This window comes from Bos taurus, chromosome 7 (genome assembly GCF_002263795.3).
Source record: "Bos taurus isolate L1 Dominette 01449 registration number 42190680 breed Hereford chromosome 7, ARS-UCD2.0, whole genome shotgun sequence".
Lineage (NCBI taxonomy): Eukaryota > Metazoa > Chordata > Mammalia > Artiodactyla > Bovidae > Bos > Bos taurus.
Window position 1 is genome coordinate 2,408,019 of NC_037334.1, and position 14,416 is coordinate 2,422,434.

The 14,416-nt window shown below is 51.8% G+C and overlaps 1 protein-coding gene across 1 annotated transcript; it reads left to right on the plus strand.

The window, feature by feature from the left end:
• The first annotated feature begins 451 nt into the window (after nucleotides 1-451).
• On the plus strand, nucleotides 452-13,187 carry GRM6 (glutamate metabotropic receptor 6). The gene is made up of 10 exons (XM_024995388.2): nucleotides 452-934; nucleotides 1,937-2,153; nucleotides 2,387-2,522; nucleotides 3,128-3,282; nucleotides 4,372-4,512; nucleotides 4,619-4,819; nucleotides 7,044-7,189; nucleotides 7,278-7,901; nucleotides 10,748-11,059; nucleotides 11,769-13,187. Exons 1-10 carry the CDS (start codon nucleotides 455-457, stop codon nucleotides 11,970-11,972), a joined length of 2,616 nt encoding a protein of 871 aa, XP_024851156.1. The 5' UTR covers nucleotides 452-454; the 3' UTR covers nucleotides 11,973-13,187.
• The last annotated feature ends 1,229 nt before the right edge of the window (nucleotides 13,188-14,416 follow it).

Consider the following 14,416-nt stretch of genomic DNA (forward strand, 5'->3'; position numbering starts at 1 on the left):
GGCCTTGCTCAGGACGGGTCTCCGCCCTCAGGGCGGCCTTTCATCCCTTGCCTAGAATCCTTAAATCCTCTCTCTCTCTCGGGGCCCTCTGCGTCTGTCACTGAACCGACAGCGGCTGGCGGAGGTGAGTGTGGCTTCAGAGGGGCCTGGGTGGGCGCTGGGGATGGGCAGGACTGGAGCGCTGGAGACAGTGGTCCGGCGGGGCGGACCCGGGGGTTGAGGTTCAGAGGGTGTGAGAGCCAGGTGTCCCGGGCAGGCTGGCTGAATTGATGCCTCACCTCTCTTCCAGCTGGCTCGGCCAACATTTATATATTGCGCACCTCCCCTGTCCCCAAGGATTGTGGGGCTCCCTCTTCTTTCCCCCGACCCGGGTCCTTCCTCTGGTCCACGATCAGTGCGTGCTCCCCGTCTGTTCCCGTCCCCGCCCCGTCCTCCTCCTGCAGCCCCCGAGCCGATGGCCGGGGTCCCGGCGCTGCTGCCGCTGCTGCTGGCGCTGGCGCAGGCGGGAGTGGTGGGCGCCGCGGGCTCCGTGCGCTTGGCGGGCGGCCTCACGCTGGGCGGACTGTTCCCGGTGCACGCTCGCGGCCCGGCGGGCAGGGCGTGCGGGCAACTGAAGAAGGAGCAGGGCGTGCACCGGCTCGAGGCCATGCTGTACGCCCTGGATCGCGTGAACGCCGACCCCGAGCTGCTGCCCGGGGTGCGCCTGGGCGCCAGGCTGCTGGACACCTGCTCGCGGGACACGTACGCGCTGGAGCAGGCGCTGAGCTTCGTGCAGGCGCTGATCCGCGGCCGCGACGGCGAAGAGGCTGCCGTGCGCTGCCCCGGCGGGGTGCCCCCGCTGCGCACCGCGCCCCCGGAGCGCGTGGTGGCTGTCGTGGGCGCCTCGGCCAGCTCTGTCTCCATCATGGTCGCCAACGTGCTGCGCCTATTCGCGGTGAGGGCCCGGGGTGCGCCCGGGGTGCAGCGTCTCTCCCTTGTCTTTCTTGGGGGTGCCTGAGGTCTAGTCTCCTTTCGAGAATCACTCTAGTTAGCCAAGAAGCCCTGCTCCCTGGGCCAGACGCAAGCCTGTCTAGGAAGGTTGTTCTGCAGATGAAGTGCCGGGATAACTACGGCGTCCATTAATTGCCCATGCGCCTTCCTCTGCCTCCTTTTCTCTAGTTCTCTCTCTTCTCCCTTTGCTCTTTCCTTCTCGCTCTTCCCCTCCCCTTTCCATAACGTCTCCATACTTCACCCTTTCTCTGTTTCAGCTTCAGACATCTCTGTCTCCCCTGGACCAGTTCCAATCTGCTTCTTCCAGAACCTCCAGGTCTCTGACCTTCACACCAGCCCCCACTTGCTCCCTTTTGTGTGTGTGTCCGTTTTGTTGTTGTTTGCTTGTGTCTTCCTTTAACATGAGGGATTCACCCCTCTGCTCTGCTAGCCTCTCCCACCACTAGTCTCTTTTCACACTTCCTGCCTCCGTCCTTTCTCCTGAATCAGCTCAGCCATAATCCCCATTATTAATCACTCTAATGCACTGGGATAAACCCAGTTCCAAACAGGCCTCTCTGTTAGACCAGACACAACCTTCAATCACACAGCCCCTTCCCAGCTCTCCTGCCTGCTCAGCCGCTCCTGGGGCTGATGCCCGCCTCTGCAGACCACCCCTTTATGTGAACTGGGGAAACGTGTCTTCCTCTGGGCTGACAGAGGTCCCTTTACCTCTTTACCCTTGCAGCTGTGAATGCTGCAGCCAGTGCCTGGCAGCTGCAGACTGGACTTGAACCCCATATTCCATTAATCCCATTCACAAAATGCAGGTCTTTCTCCGCATCTTCCAGCCTCTCCATGTGGAGAGGCTGCTCCCACTTGCCCCTGGGTCCTGGGTCCTCATTGTCTTCCCTACCTAGGGTGACTGACCCTCCATCCACAGCCTGGGTGTCTTTCCTCACTCTAGATCCCCCAGATCAGCTACGCTTCCACGGCCCCTGAGCTCAGCGACTCCACACGCTATGACTTCTTCTCCCGCGTGGTGCCTCCTGACTCCTACCAGGCCCAGGCCATGGTGGACATAGTGCGGGCATTGGGATGGAACTACGTGTCCACGCTGGCCTCTGAGGGCAACTATGGCGAGAGTGGGGTTGAGGCTTTTGTGCAGATCTCTCGAGAGGCTGGTGAGCTTGGGGCCAGGGCAGAGGGGGGTGGTCTGAGGCCTGAAGGGGCCTATGGAAATGCCGTCAGACAGGGCGCAAGCTGTGAGGTGGGGCTCTGGGTTTATAGTGGGGAGCCTGGATGGTGCCCTTGTGGGTAGGCACCCTTTCCTTTGGAAGACTCAGTCCCTGCCACAGTCATGGGTGGCGGTGGCCTTGGTGGGTGAATGACTGACTTTGGCATCTCCGACACCCAGGGGGGGTCTGTATTGCCCAGTCCATCAAGATTCCCAGGGAACCAAAACCAGGAGAATTCAATAAAGTGATCAAGAGACTCATGGAGACACCGAACGCCCGGGGCATCATCATCTTCGCCAACGAGGATGACATCAGGTGGGACAGAGGGCGTGTTCTTCTGTAGCTCTTCTTGAAGACCCTACTGCCTCATCTCCCGTATCCCAGCCATGTACATCCTCCCTTCCCCTCTTTCTTCCCCTCCTACCTTCCTACCACCGCATACCTTTTCTACCATTCTCTCTGTATCTGGTGGCCCCAGAAATGAACCTGGCCTGGTCTGGGTCACAATGCTGCAAGCCTAGCCAGAGAAACATAAGAATGCTAATTCTATAATTAACAGTGGGCGAGAGACTGGTGGGCACATGTAACAATTGTCAGGGAACAACTCCTGGGGCAATAGGTTATCAGCAGGAGGCATGGCCCCCAGCCTGAACCCCAGCAGGAGAAGGCAGGCCCTTCTTAAAGACAGCATGGAGCCGTGTGCAGAACAAGAGGGCAGGCCTGGAGTCAGAGCCTGGCTGGGCCTTTTACTACCTGAGAAACCCAGTGTCCTAAACTCCCTACATCCTACGTTCCCTGATAAACGATGGTCTGCTGAGTGGTGCAGAATGGGATAGATGGTGAGAGAAGACTGGAAAGTGACCAGGGTTAAGTAGGAGGAGGACCTCAGGGCATCCCTCACCCTACACTGTTCTTACCAGGAGGGTTCTGGAGGCTGCACGCCAGGCCAACCTGACTGGCCACTTCCTGTGGGTTGGCTCAGACAGCTGGGGAGCCAAGATCTCACCTGTCCTGAACCTGGAAGATGTGGCCGTGGGAGCTATCACCATCCTGCCCAAAAGGGCCTCCATTGATGGTGAGTGGAGGCATGCCCTCCCCTGCATCTCCCACTCATATCTATCCTTCCCCACAATGATCCCCTCTTGGGGGTGCTCATTTCCCCCTTCTATAAAATTGTACCATGACCCAGAGTCCCTTCTGGGAACTCTAGAATCCTGAGATTCTATGAACACATCCCTCCAAACAGTGTTTGAAATGAATTGGCAAATGAAGAAATGCACACACCACTGTACAGGGTGAAGAATTGTTAAGTTTTGTTTGTTTTGTTTTAATCAGTGCCTGCATTTTGGTTCTGCCAAAGGCACTCTAATTTGAAGATGAGTGTGAGAGGGAGAGAAAACAAGGATGTGGGACTTACTGTCCTACTGATCAACTAATGAGGCCTGCCTCTCCACTGCTCCTCCTCCATCCCACCTGTGAATATCTGGAAGAAGGCAAAAAAGATGGTCACTTTACATTAGGATTGCTCATTTCCCCAAAGGCTAAACTAAAGACACCTTGATGAGGTGCTTCAGGGCTATTTTGTGAAGTACAGGCCCTTGTCAATACTGAGCCCTGACTTCCAGGGGCTCCCAGCCTCTTGGAGGTGCACACAGCCCCTTACACTCTTTCTTTCCCTTAGAATGCATTCAATTGTAGGCAATAAACTAGACTGAGTAGTTTTAGCAATAAATGTATTCCATCACAAGACAAGAGGTCTCAAAGTAGGGGAAACTTCATGTTTGGGGCAATGAGTCAACGATGTTCTCAGAATCTTGAGCTCTGTCCTCCCTTCTGCTCTACCATCCTCTGTAGTTGCTATATGTCTTCTTGATTGTGATGTCTCATTCACAAAGTGGCTGCTGAAGCTCCACCCATTACATCTTCACAGCGGCATCCTAACCAGGAAAGACAAGGCAGAAAAAAATTCTTTTATGTGGTGAGGCTCAGAGTTTGCAAATTTACTGCAGAGTCCCTAGATGATTTTGAACTCATCAGCCAGGCCAGAAATTGATCACATGGGCATCCCCAGCTGTAAAGTCAGCAAGTGGTGAAGGAACCAAGTGGTGAGCCATGGCTGGCTCATATGGGTGCCTCCCCGCCTTCCTCCTTCCCTCTCTCTCAGGATTTGACCAGTACTTCATGACTCGATCCTTGGAGAACAACCGCCGAAACATCTGGTTTGCTGAGTTCTGGGAAGAGAATTTTAACTGCAAACTGACTAGCTCAGGTACCCAGTCTGACGATTCCACTCGCAAATGCACAGGTGAGAGCTGCCCGGGGTGGCTGGTGAGGGTGGAGAGGGAGAGGGTGGGAAGCCAGGTTGGGCACCTGGGGGCCAGGCACACTTCCTCTGGGCATCCCTAGGACAGGTGAGGAACGCATCGGCCGGGACTCTGCCTACGAGCAGGAAGGGAAGGTGCAGTTTGTGATTGATGCTGTGTACGCCATTGCCCATGCCCTCCACAGCATGCACCAGGCTCTCTGTCCCGGGCACACAGGCCTGTGCCCAGCAATGGAGCCCACTGATGGTCGGACACTGCTGCAGTATATTCGAGCCGTGCGTTTCAATGGTGAGTGGGAGCCAGAGCCCTTGTGTGAGTGAGGGGACGCCTGCTGGGTTGGAGTTCTCAGGACCTGGGAAAGCCCAAGATGGAAGGATTGGGAGAGCAGAAGGGGATAGTGGGAGCACCTGGGCCTGAGAGCTGGAGGCCTGGGCCAAGTCCTGGGGACCAGTTTTTGACACTCCTTGTTCCCCAGGCTTGAGCACCCCCTGCCCCAGGCTGCAGATTCCAGGTTCTGAAGAACTTGTTTGTGACTCTTTTTGCCTGGACCTCTCAGAGGGTCACACACAACTCTTTGTGCCACTGCAGAGAGTCTGGAATCGTCTGGTCTCTCAGGGCACTGCCCGCACTGTGGACAGGTGTCCCACTCCACGCCTCAGGCTTCCAAATGCCTCCCCAGTCAGGCCCTGTGCTGCCTGAGCACAGGGTATGGATCTGTGTCCCCCTGATACCAGTGGGGGGCCTGATACATGGTCAGGGCTCAGAGTAAGGGTTTTTGAAAAGGCCCAAATAGACTCAGCTGTGCTTATGGTTTGTGGGGAAAGCTTCACATCGTGTTCAATTACTATCCTTTAGAAAATTAAAAACTGTTCTTCCACCAAGTGTCGAGCATCTTCTCTCTGCTAAGCTCCCTGTTAAAGAGCACGATTTAAGACTGCCCTGGTAGTCCAGCGGTTAAGACTCTGCGCTTTCACTGCAGGGGCCACGGATTTGACCCCTGGTTGGGGAACTAAGATCCCCCATGCTATGAGGCTAAATAAATGAATAAATAAAAGAGCATGCCATAATATCACTCCAGAATAGCTCTGCAGGGTAGTAGAACAAGCTTCTAAAAGAAATAAGGCTTATTGTTCAAATCAGTACCTTTCTAAGTCTGAACTCTTCCTTTTACCTAGATACCTAAGCTTTCTTATTTTTTTTTAACTGTAGTAACATACTCATGCATTGGAGAAGGCAATGGCACCCCACTCCAGCACTCTTGCCTGGAGAATCCCATGGACGGAGGAGCCTGGTGGGCTGCAGCCCATGGGGGTCACTAAGAGTCGGACACGACTGAGCGACTTCACTTTCACTTTTCACTTTCATACATTGGAGAAGGAAATGGCATCCCACTCCAGTGTTCTTGCCTGGAGAATCCCAGGGACGGGGGAGCCTGGTGGGCTGCCGTCTCTGGGGTCGCACAGAGTCGGACACGACTGAAGCGATGGAGCAGCAGCAGCATACACAAACAGTTGGCTTCCCAGGTGACTCTAGTGGTAAAGAACCTGCCTCCCAGGAGAGGAAAGAGACATGGGTTTGATTCCTGGGTCAGGAAGATCCCCTGGAGGAGGGCATGGCAGCCCACTCCACTATTCTTGCCTGGGAAATCCCACGGACAGAGGAGCCTGGCAGGCTACAGTATATAGGGTCACAAAGAGTCAGACAGGACTGAAGCGACTTAGCACGCGTGAACACATAGAGTGCAGTTGAATGGTGTCAGTCTCCAGAACGCTTCACTGTGCAAAACTGAAACTCTGCACCCATCACACATTAACGCCTCATGTCCCTCTCCCCCAGACCCTGGCAACCCCCATTCCACCTTTTGTGAATATTAATTTGACCACTCTAAGTACCTCAGATGAGCGGAATCACACAGTATTTGTCCTTCTGTGACTGGCTTATTTCACTTACCATAGTGTTCTTAAGGTTCATCCATGTTGTAGAATGTGTCAGAATTTCCTTCCTTCTTAAGGCTGAATAATATTCCATTGTATGTATAGACCCCAGTTTGTTTATCCAGTCATCTGTCCATGGACACTTGCATTTCTTCTGTGTTTTAGCTACTGTGAATAATGTTACTGTGAACAAAGAAGTGTATAAACTTCTCTTCAAGTCCCTGCTTTCAGTCTTCTTGGGTATATACCTAGAATTGGAATTGCCGGATCATGTGGTAATTCTATTTAATTTCTCGAGGAACCACCATACTGTTTTCCATAGTTACTGCATCATTTTACATTCCCATCAGTGGAGTATAGGGTTTCAATGTCCCCATACATGCCAACACTTACTTTCTGTTGTTTCGACAGCGGCCATCCTAAATGGGTGTGAGGAGGAATCTCACCGGGGTTTTGATTGCAATTTCCCTGGTGATAGGTGATACTGAGCACCTTTTCACGTGCTGGCTAAGCTCCTCCTTTGTCCTGGCCTTCGATGGGCTAGAGAACCAGCCGAGGATAACAGGCTCTCCTTTCAGGCAGCGCAGGAACCCCTGTGATGTTCAATGAGAATGGGGACGCGCCTGGGCGATATGACATCTTCCAGTACCAGGCGACCAATGGCAGTGCAGGCAGTGGCAGCTACCAGGCGGTGGGCCAGTGGGCGGAGACCCTCAGGCTGGATGTAAGTGGCAGAGGCTGAGCTCTGGGAGCAGGGAGGCGGGCCCACCTTCCTGGGGGCCGGAGTCATAGGCCGCGGTGTCCTGTTCCAGGTGGAAGCACTGCAGTGGTCAGGAGACCCCAGAGAGGTGCCCGAGTCTCTGTGCAGCCTCCCCTGTGGGCCGGGGGAGCGGAAAAAGATGGTGAAGGGCGTCCCCTGCTGTTGGCACTGCGAGGCCTGCGACGGGTACCGCTTCCAGGTGGACGAGTTCACTTGCGAGGCCTGCCCAGGGCACATGAGGCCCACGCGCAACCACACGGGCTGCCGCCCCACGCCGGTGGTCCGCCTCTCCTGGTCCTCGCCCTGGGCGGCCCCGCCCCTCCTCTTGGCCGTGCTGGGCATCATGGCCACCACCACGGTGGTGGCCACCTTTGTGCGGCACAACAACACACCCATCGTCCGCGCCTCTGGCCGTGAGCTCAGCTACGTCCTCCTCACCGGCATCTTCCTCATCTATGCCATCACCTTCCTCATGGTGGCTGAGCCCGGAGCGGCCGTCTGCGCCACCCGCAGACTCTTCCTCGGCCTTGGCACCTCCCTCAGCTACTCGGCCCTGCTCACCAAGACCAACCGCATCTACCGCATCTTTGAGCAAGGGAAGCGCTCCGTCACGCCTCCGCCTTTCATCAGCCCCACTTCGCAGCTCGTCATCACCTTCAGCCTCACTTCCGTGCAGGTGAGTCCGCAGGCTCCAAGTTGACGGGCTGGCAGATGGGATTGGGGCTGAGGGCACGGGCACTGACCTCCACTTTAAAAATCAGAGTCACTCTTCTATTTTGGTCTCTATGTTTAAAAAAAAAAAAAGCACCAGGAGCTAGGGGACTTTTTTTTTTTAAGTAGAACTCACTTAGGAGCAACTGTTTCCTCCTGCTTAATCCTTGGAGGAAAATGAATCAGTAAGGTGAGGAGTGCAAGCGTCCAGTGATTTTTCTGTAAAACAGTGAAATAATTTTCATAAACTGAACATGATGTTCCACAGTTTGGCTCTCAGGGCAAAGAGATACCTGATGAATTTCCCCTAAGCAGAGAATCTATTTCCATAAGGGGAGTTCCTGCTGCCCAGTCACTGGGTAACCGGGATGAGAGGCATAGGGTCTGATGATATTACTGTGGAATGAAGCATCCAGTTCTATAAATAGCCAAAATGTCATGCTATATGTACAGCAAAAGCAGAATTCCTTCTGGGTTTCCTCTGAGATGGTAAGAGAACATTGGAAATGGCTCCCGTGTTATGTAAAGGGTACTAGGAGACAGGCGGAGAAGGCGATGGCACCCCACTCCAGTACTCTTGCCTGGAAAATCCCATGGACGGAGGAGCCTGGTGGGCTGCAGCCCATGGGGGTCACTAAGAGTCGGACACGACTGAGCGACTTCACTTTCACTTTTCACTTTCATACATTGGAGAAGGAAATGGCAACCCACTCCAGTGTTCTTGCCTGGAGAATCCCAGGGACGGGGGAGCCTGGTGGGCTGCCGTCTCTGGGGTTGCACAGAGTCGGACACGACTGAAGCGACTTAGCAGCAGTAGCAGCAGGAGACAGGTGTGTGTGTGACATTGCAGAGCCAGCCCAATTCTCAGGGCCAAGTGGGGGGCTCAAGTCATTTGGACACAGCTCTTTCTCCACTCCAGGAGAACTCTTCTTCCTACCTAGCTCTGCATCATTCCCACGCATGGCCCTCAGTCCATTCAAATGTCCACAACAGGAAGGTGCTGCCCTCTTCCAGCATATAGATGGGTTTGAATGTCCTTCATCAGGGCCAGCATCTCAGTGCCCAGCCCATCCTCGGAAGGCACCTCACTGCTTCCTGCCTGAAACCTCCGTGGCACCCCTCACCCCAGGATGGAGGTGCTTACATTCAGTGCTCTCCTCTGGCTGACCTATGGACTCCCTGCTTTAGACCTCCCTTTCTAGAAATCCCAAATCTTTTCAGAGATGCACACCTTCGCCGTCACAAGGTTATTTAGCAATATAATGGATGTGAAAGGCTGTCTCCTTATTTTAATTCGTCTCTCCTTTCTAGTGCAGCTGGCCTTTGAGGTTTTGTCTTCTGTAATGTGCCTGTGCCGGCTCCTGTGCTTTGCTCACTTTCTGTGATTTTATAGGAGTTTGCCATGTGTACTGGATGCTAATTCTTCTGTCAATTACTTAGGCTGCAAACTCAGTGAGGTGCATTTTGGCTGCTATGCCCATGTATCATAGGCCTTGAGTTTTCATTTCTCATGGGCAACTTTGTCCCCCATTTAGAGGAGTTATAAGAGGAGCGTCCATGCTTCCTTTCTAGACAGTGGGTGGAGTTTTATTTTATTAGTCCCTTGTTCATGGAGCTTCTGCTTTCGGGAGACTCACAAAAAGGTGCTCCTTCTGAATGCACAAATTCCTTTAAAAACTTCCTTTCCTCTAGGGTCACATAGCCCTACTCCCGGTGCACAGCATTGCACTGAAGTGCTGGCTAGGATTCAGCTTCATTCCTCCCAAATCAAGCATTCTTGTTCAGTGAGTGGCCTGCACAAGTGTATAGGACAGCTTTTCCCAGGTCCCACCTTTAGGCAGGTGTCTTGGTTCCTACTGCCCAGCTTCCCTTGGCTCAAGGTCATGTCTTCCCTCACTGTGAAGGAATTCATTCTCCATCTGCTCCTTGTTAGGGCCTGTGACTGACTCTGACCTCCCTGGCCACCCAGCATAAGCTTGCATTCGTACCACTCTCTATCCGGTGCCTCTCTATTTTGAGTTTCACTATGCATTCCCACGTGATTTCATGATGTCTTGCTCAACAGTTCTTTGGATCTGGAGAAGGAAGGGGGTCCTCAGGAATGAGGTGTCCCATATGGTTAGATTGGATCCAGCTAGTGTTTTCATATCTGCAGAACACACAATCCTGCCTCCATGGAGGGGAGCATCTCTGCTGGGCCTTGCTCTAAATTAATGGGACGTGCACTGACTCCTCCCCTAAGCTGCCGTCACATCCTCGCAACAGATTATGAGGGTTCCCTTTGGTAGATGGAGGAGGTATGTTTAGGGTCACAGTTCCAGAGCCTCTGCCTGCCGGTCACTTCCCCTTGTTTGTTGTTGTTCAGTCACTAAGTCGTGTCTGACTCTGCGACCCCATGGACTGCAGCACGCCAGGCTCCCCTGTCTTCCACTATCTCCTGGAGTTTGAAAGTTCATGTCCATCGAGTCAGAGATGCTGTCTACCCATCTCAGCCTCTGCCACCTTGTGTAGCTCAGTAAACGGCACTGATAGTGGTTGAAGTCCAGGAAGAGGATGTCTAGCCCCCCTTACCCGGTCAGCCCTGATGTTCCCAGCACATACTTCCCCTGCAGCCCCTCCTCCCCACCTGCCTGTGTCACTGGCCTTTGCCCTGGAAGCCCCCTCCTGGACAACCCTGCTGTCTCCGCGGTGGCCTCAGGCCTGAGCATTCCACTCAACAGGCCAGGAGCCTTGAAGCAACCCTACCCTGCCAGAGATCTCAGTCGAGGGTGAGACTGCGTGTGTCCTTGATAACCATGCTGCCTCCTGCAGGTGGTCGGAGTGTTGGCCTGGCTGGGGGCCCAGCCCCCGCACAGTGTGATTGACTACGAAGAGCAGCGGACGGTGGACCCAGAACAGGCCAGAGGCGTGCTCAAGTGCGACATGTCCGATCTGTCCCTCATTGGTTGCCTGGGCTACAGCCTCTTGCTCATGGTCACATGCACGGTGTATGCCATCAAGGCTCGTGGCGTGCCCGAGACCTTCAACGAGGCCAAGCCCATTGGCTTCACCATGTACACCACCTGTATCATCTGGCTGGCTTTTGTGCCTATCTTCTTTGGCACTGCCCAATCTGCTGAAAAGGTAATCTGGGTCCCGACCTCATTGGGTTTCACGACCTCATTTGTTTCCTGCTTGTCCACGGAGCGGCTCAATTGTTCTAAGTGCTGGGCCCATATGAATGATTGATTGGCTGGCTGATTCATTCATGTACTCATTTGTCTTTCTCGTTTCCCTCTGGTTGTTCTCTCCTTCCCTTTCCCTTTGTTCATTCATTTGTTCATCTATGCTTCTACCCACCAATTAACTTTTTTTAATTAAGTTACCTTTTCATATATTTATCTCTGCCAATCCATCTGTCAGTTCATTTGTTTGAGCACTATGCATTCATTTATTCATATGCCCTGTGGAACTTTAGTTTATTCACCTCACGATCCCTTTGTTTGCCCACTTGTTCCTTTATGCATTCATTTGTGTATTTGAAAACACGTTCATTCATTTATTAACATGCTCTAGCCCTTTTTAGGCAGACTGTTGCCCTAGGTGTGGCTCTCTGTGAATAAACCTCTTGCTCCCCTTGGTCATGTGTTGTTTTCCCTTCTTCCTGCCTACACCAGAGCCACACAGTTACTCAGTTCTTCATGCCATGGGGGCCTTTGTTTACACTGCTCTCCTTTATCATGTGGTCATTCCCATTCAGCTGACTGAAATGGACTCACTTCCAGGCTGTGTGGGGGCGGAGGGTGGGCGAGAGCTGGGCTGAGTCCACCTGGTCCTTTCCTCTGTGGCTTAGATCTACATCCAAACCACGACACTGACTGTGTCCTTAAGCCTGAGCGCGTCCGTGTCCCTCGGCATGCTCTATGTACCCAAGACCTACGTCATCCTCTTCCACCCGGAGCAGAACGTGCAGAAGCGGAAACGGAGCCTCAAGACGACCTCCACAGTGGCAGCCCCACCCAAGGGTGAGGACTCAGAGGCCCCAAGTAGCAAGTAGAGGAAGAATGGGACACTTGCTCCCCCTCCTCTGTTGTCTTTGTTTCCTTGCTTCATAATGGAAGCTGTGAAGGGTCCAGGTCTACAGTGAGCAGTCAGGGTGGGGAGTCCACAAAGGCCAGGCCTAGCAAGATGGAACTGGCTGGACCCACATGACACATTTCAGCCCTGTTTTTCTGTGGGTCTTGGCTTCATGCTTCCATCTTGCCAAGAACAGGCACTGAGAGAATCCTCTTCTGGAGAGGGATTAAACTTATATTCACTGGTTTGAAGTCAGAGATCGTGGTGAAGCCTTGGGCTTGGCCCAGTGTGAGTGGATTTCCTCCACCTTGATCAACCACCAGAATCTAGGGATTGAGCAGCATATGAGGACGTGTAGACTCCAGAATGAAATAGAGGGTTGGAGCCAGAGAGGAGCACTTTCCACAAGAGCTCTGTGACTCTGTATTTTCGACTGTGTAACCTGGGCTTGGGTAAATGTTTTGCTGGTACGGAGAGAGGGACTGAGCCTCGCATGAGAGCCCTGTGGGAGAAGATGGGCCTGCACAGGACAGAGGGAATGGGGTGCCCCATGAGGTTATTTGTGTCAGAGTCTTCTCCTTCACCTCTTTTATCCTGGGATCTGAGGGATGTCATACTTAGAGAACAGCTTATTTTTTTCCCTTCCCATGTGTATTCGCTTAAGTTAACCCTGAACTTTAAGAAAATGGACACACTGTGTGGTGGTAGTGGTGTGAGAATACACTATCAGTGTGGCGTTTGCCCTCCTCTGATGCCTGTTCTCAAGTCCTAGGTTGGGACCAGTTACAGAGAGAGTTGTGTCCATGGTACGGATTCATTCCAAGTGGATAACTTGGGATGAATATCCAAACTGTTCTCTCCCAATATTTACTGGGAGATTGCCTTTGATAGGCATGCATGAGGCATGGGAAGGAAAATGCTTGGACGTCAAATGCGTTTTTCAGGAATCTACTTTTAACAAAAGGTTTGGTTTAAGTTATGGAATTTTATTTCCCTGGGATAGAATTTGAATTTGTTAAATTGACTCTTTTTATTTATCAGTATGAATTCTCTAGTGGCTAATGTCTGGAACTGGTTTTGAAGATTCAACTGTACTTCATCCAATAGAGACTCTCCCCTAGACAGAATCTGTACATAATCCATTTTGACCTTGGGACCAGGTGTTTCTGCGTTCTTTAAAAGGGCTTCTCCTCAGAATAACCATTTTGGTGTACAGATTCTCCTTCCCCACATTTGTTGCATTCCTAGGAATTCTCTGCAGTGTGAATTATGACATTTCATATATTGCTTGGTGCTTACCAAAATTCATTATTTCGTACAGCTTCTCTCCTGTGTGGGTTTTCTGATGTACAATGAGGTGTATTTTCTTGCTGATGGCTTTTCCACTTAGTGCTTTAATAGGGTTTTTCTCCTATATTAACTCTTCGAGAACAATGAGCTCTCATCTCCAAATGAAGGTTTTCCTGTATTTATCGTTTTTTTGCTCTTTCTCTCAGTATAAATTCTCTGTTATGCAGTAAGTCTTGACTTCTAGTTGAAAACCTTTCCATGGTTTTTACCTTTTTGTGGTTTTCCCCACTCTGAACTCTATGATTTAGAATTTGGATTATTTCTTAGTAAAAGCGTTTCCACGTTAGAGGATTTCTTCACCCGCACCCCCCCACACACACTCTGCCATATGAAGTTTCTGACTTAGCGTCCTGGCTTCCTGCTGAAGACTTTAACACCATCCAACTTCACTTAGACTGGTCTCTCTGATGCAGATTCTTTGAGGCACAGTGAGTTCTGTCTTCTTCTGGCCTTCTCACATCCAGTCCACTCACAGAAGAGGCATGCAGCACTTTGTGTGCCGTGGGGGCCTCCTCTATTGCCAAAGGCATTGTCATATTTAGTACATTTGTGAGACTTCTCTCCTTTCTGAATTCTCTAATGTGTACCAACGTCTGACTCCTGGAAGAGGGCTTTTCCACATTCAGTGTGTACATAAGATCTCTCCCTTGGATCATTTCTTCACTGTTCAGTGGGGCTGACAGGTCCCTGCAGGTTTTTCCATGTTATTTGCACACATAGTTTGCCTTCTCCAATATCCAATCAATTTGAACCCTTGAAAAAAAATTTTTCCCCCCAATTTGTGGAATTTATAAGGCATTCTGCCTGTGTGTTCCCTTCTCTGTTGAATAAGAGCTGGGCTATACTTGTAGACTTTCTTACATTCATGGCCCTTGAATGATTTCTCCTCTGTGTGGATTATATGTTCCAGTGAAAATAGGGTTCTGGTTGCTGGCTTTTCCACATTATAGTCACAGTATTTTTTGCAGTATGAGTTCTCTAAAGCAGAGTAAGATTACATTTTGGTACAAGTTTTATTCAGTATGTCCAGTGTGTTGAGATTTGTACAGGAGGGATTTTATAAATGTTTTTTTA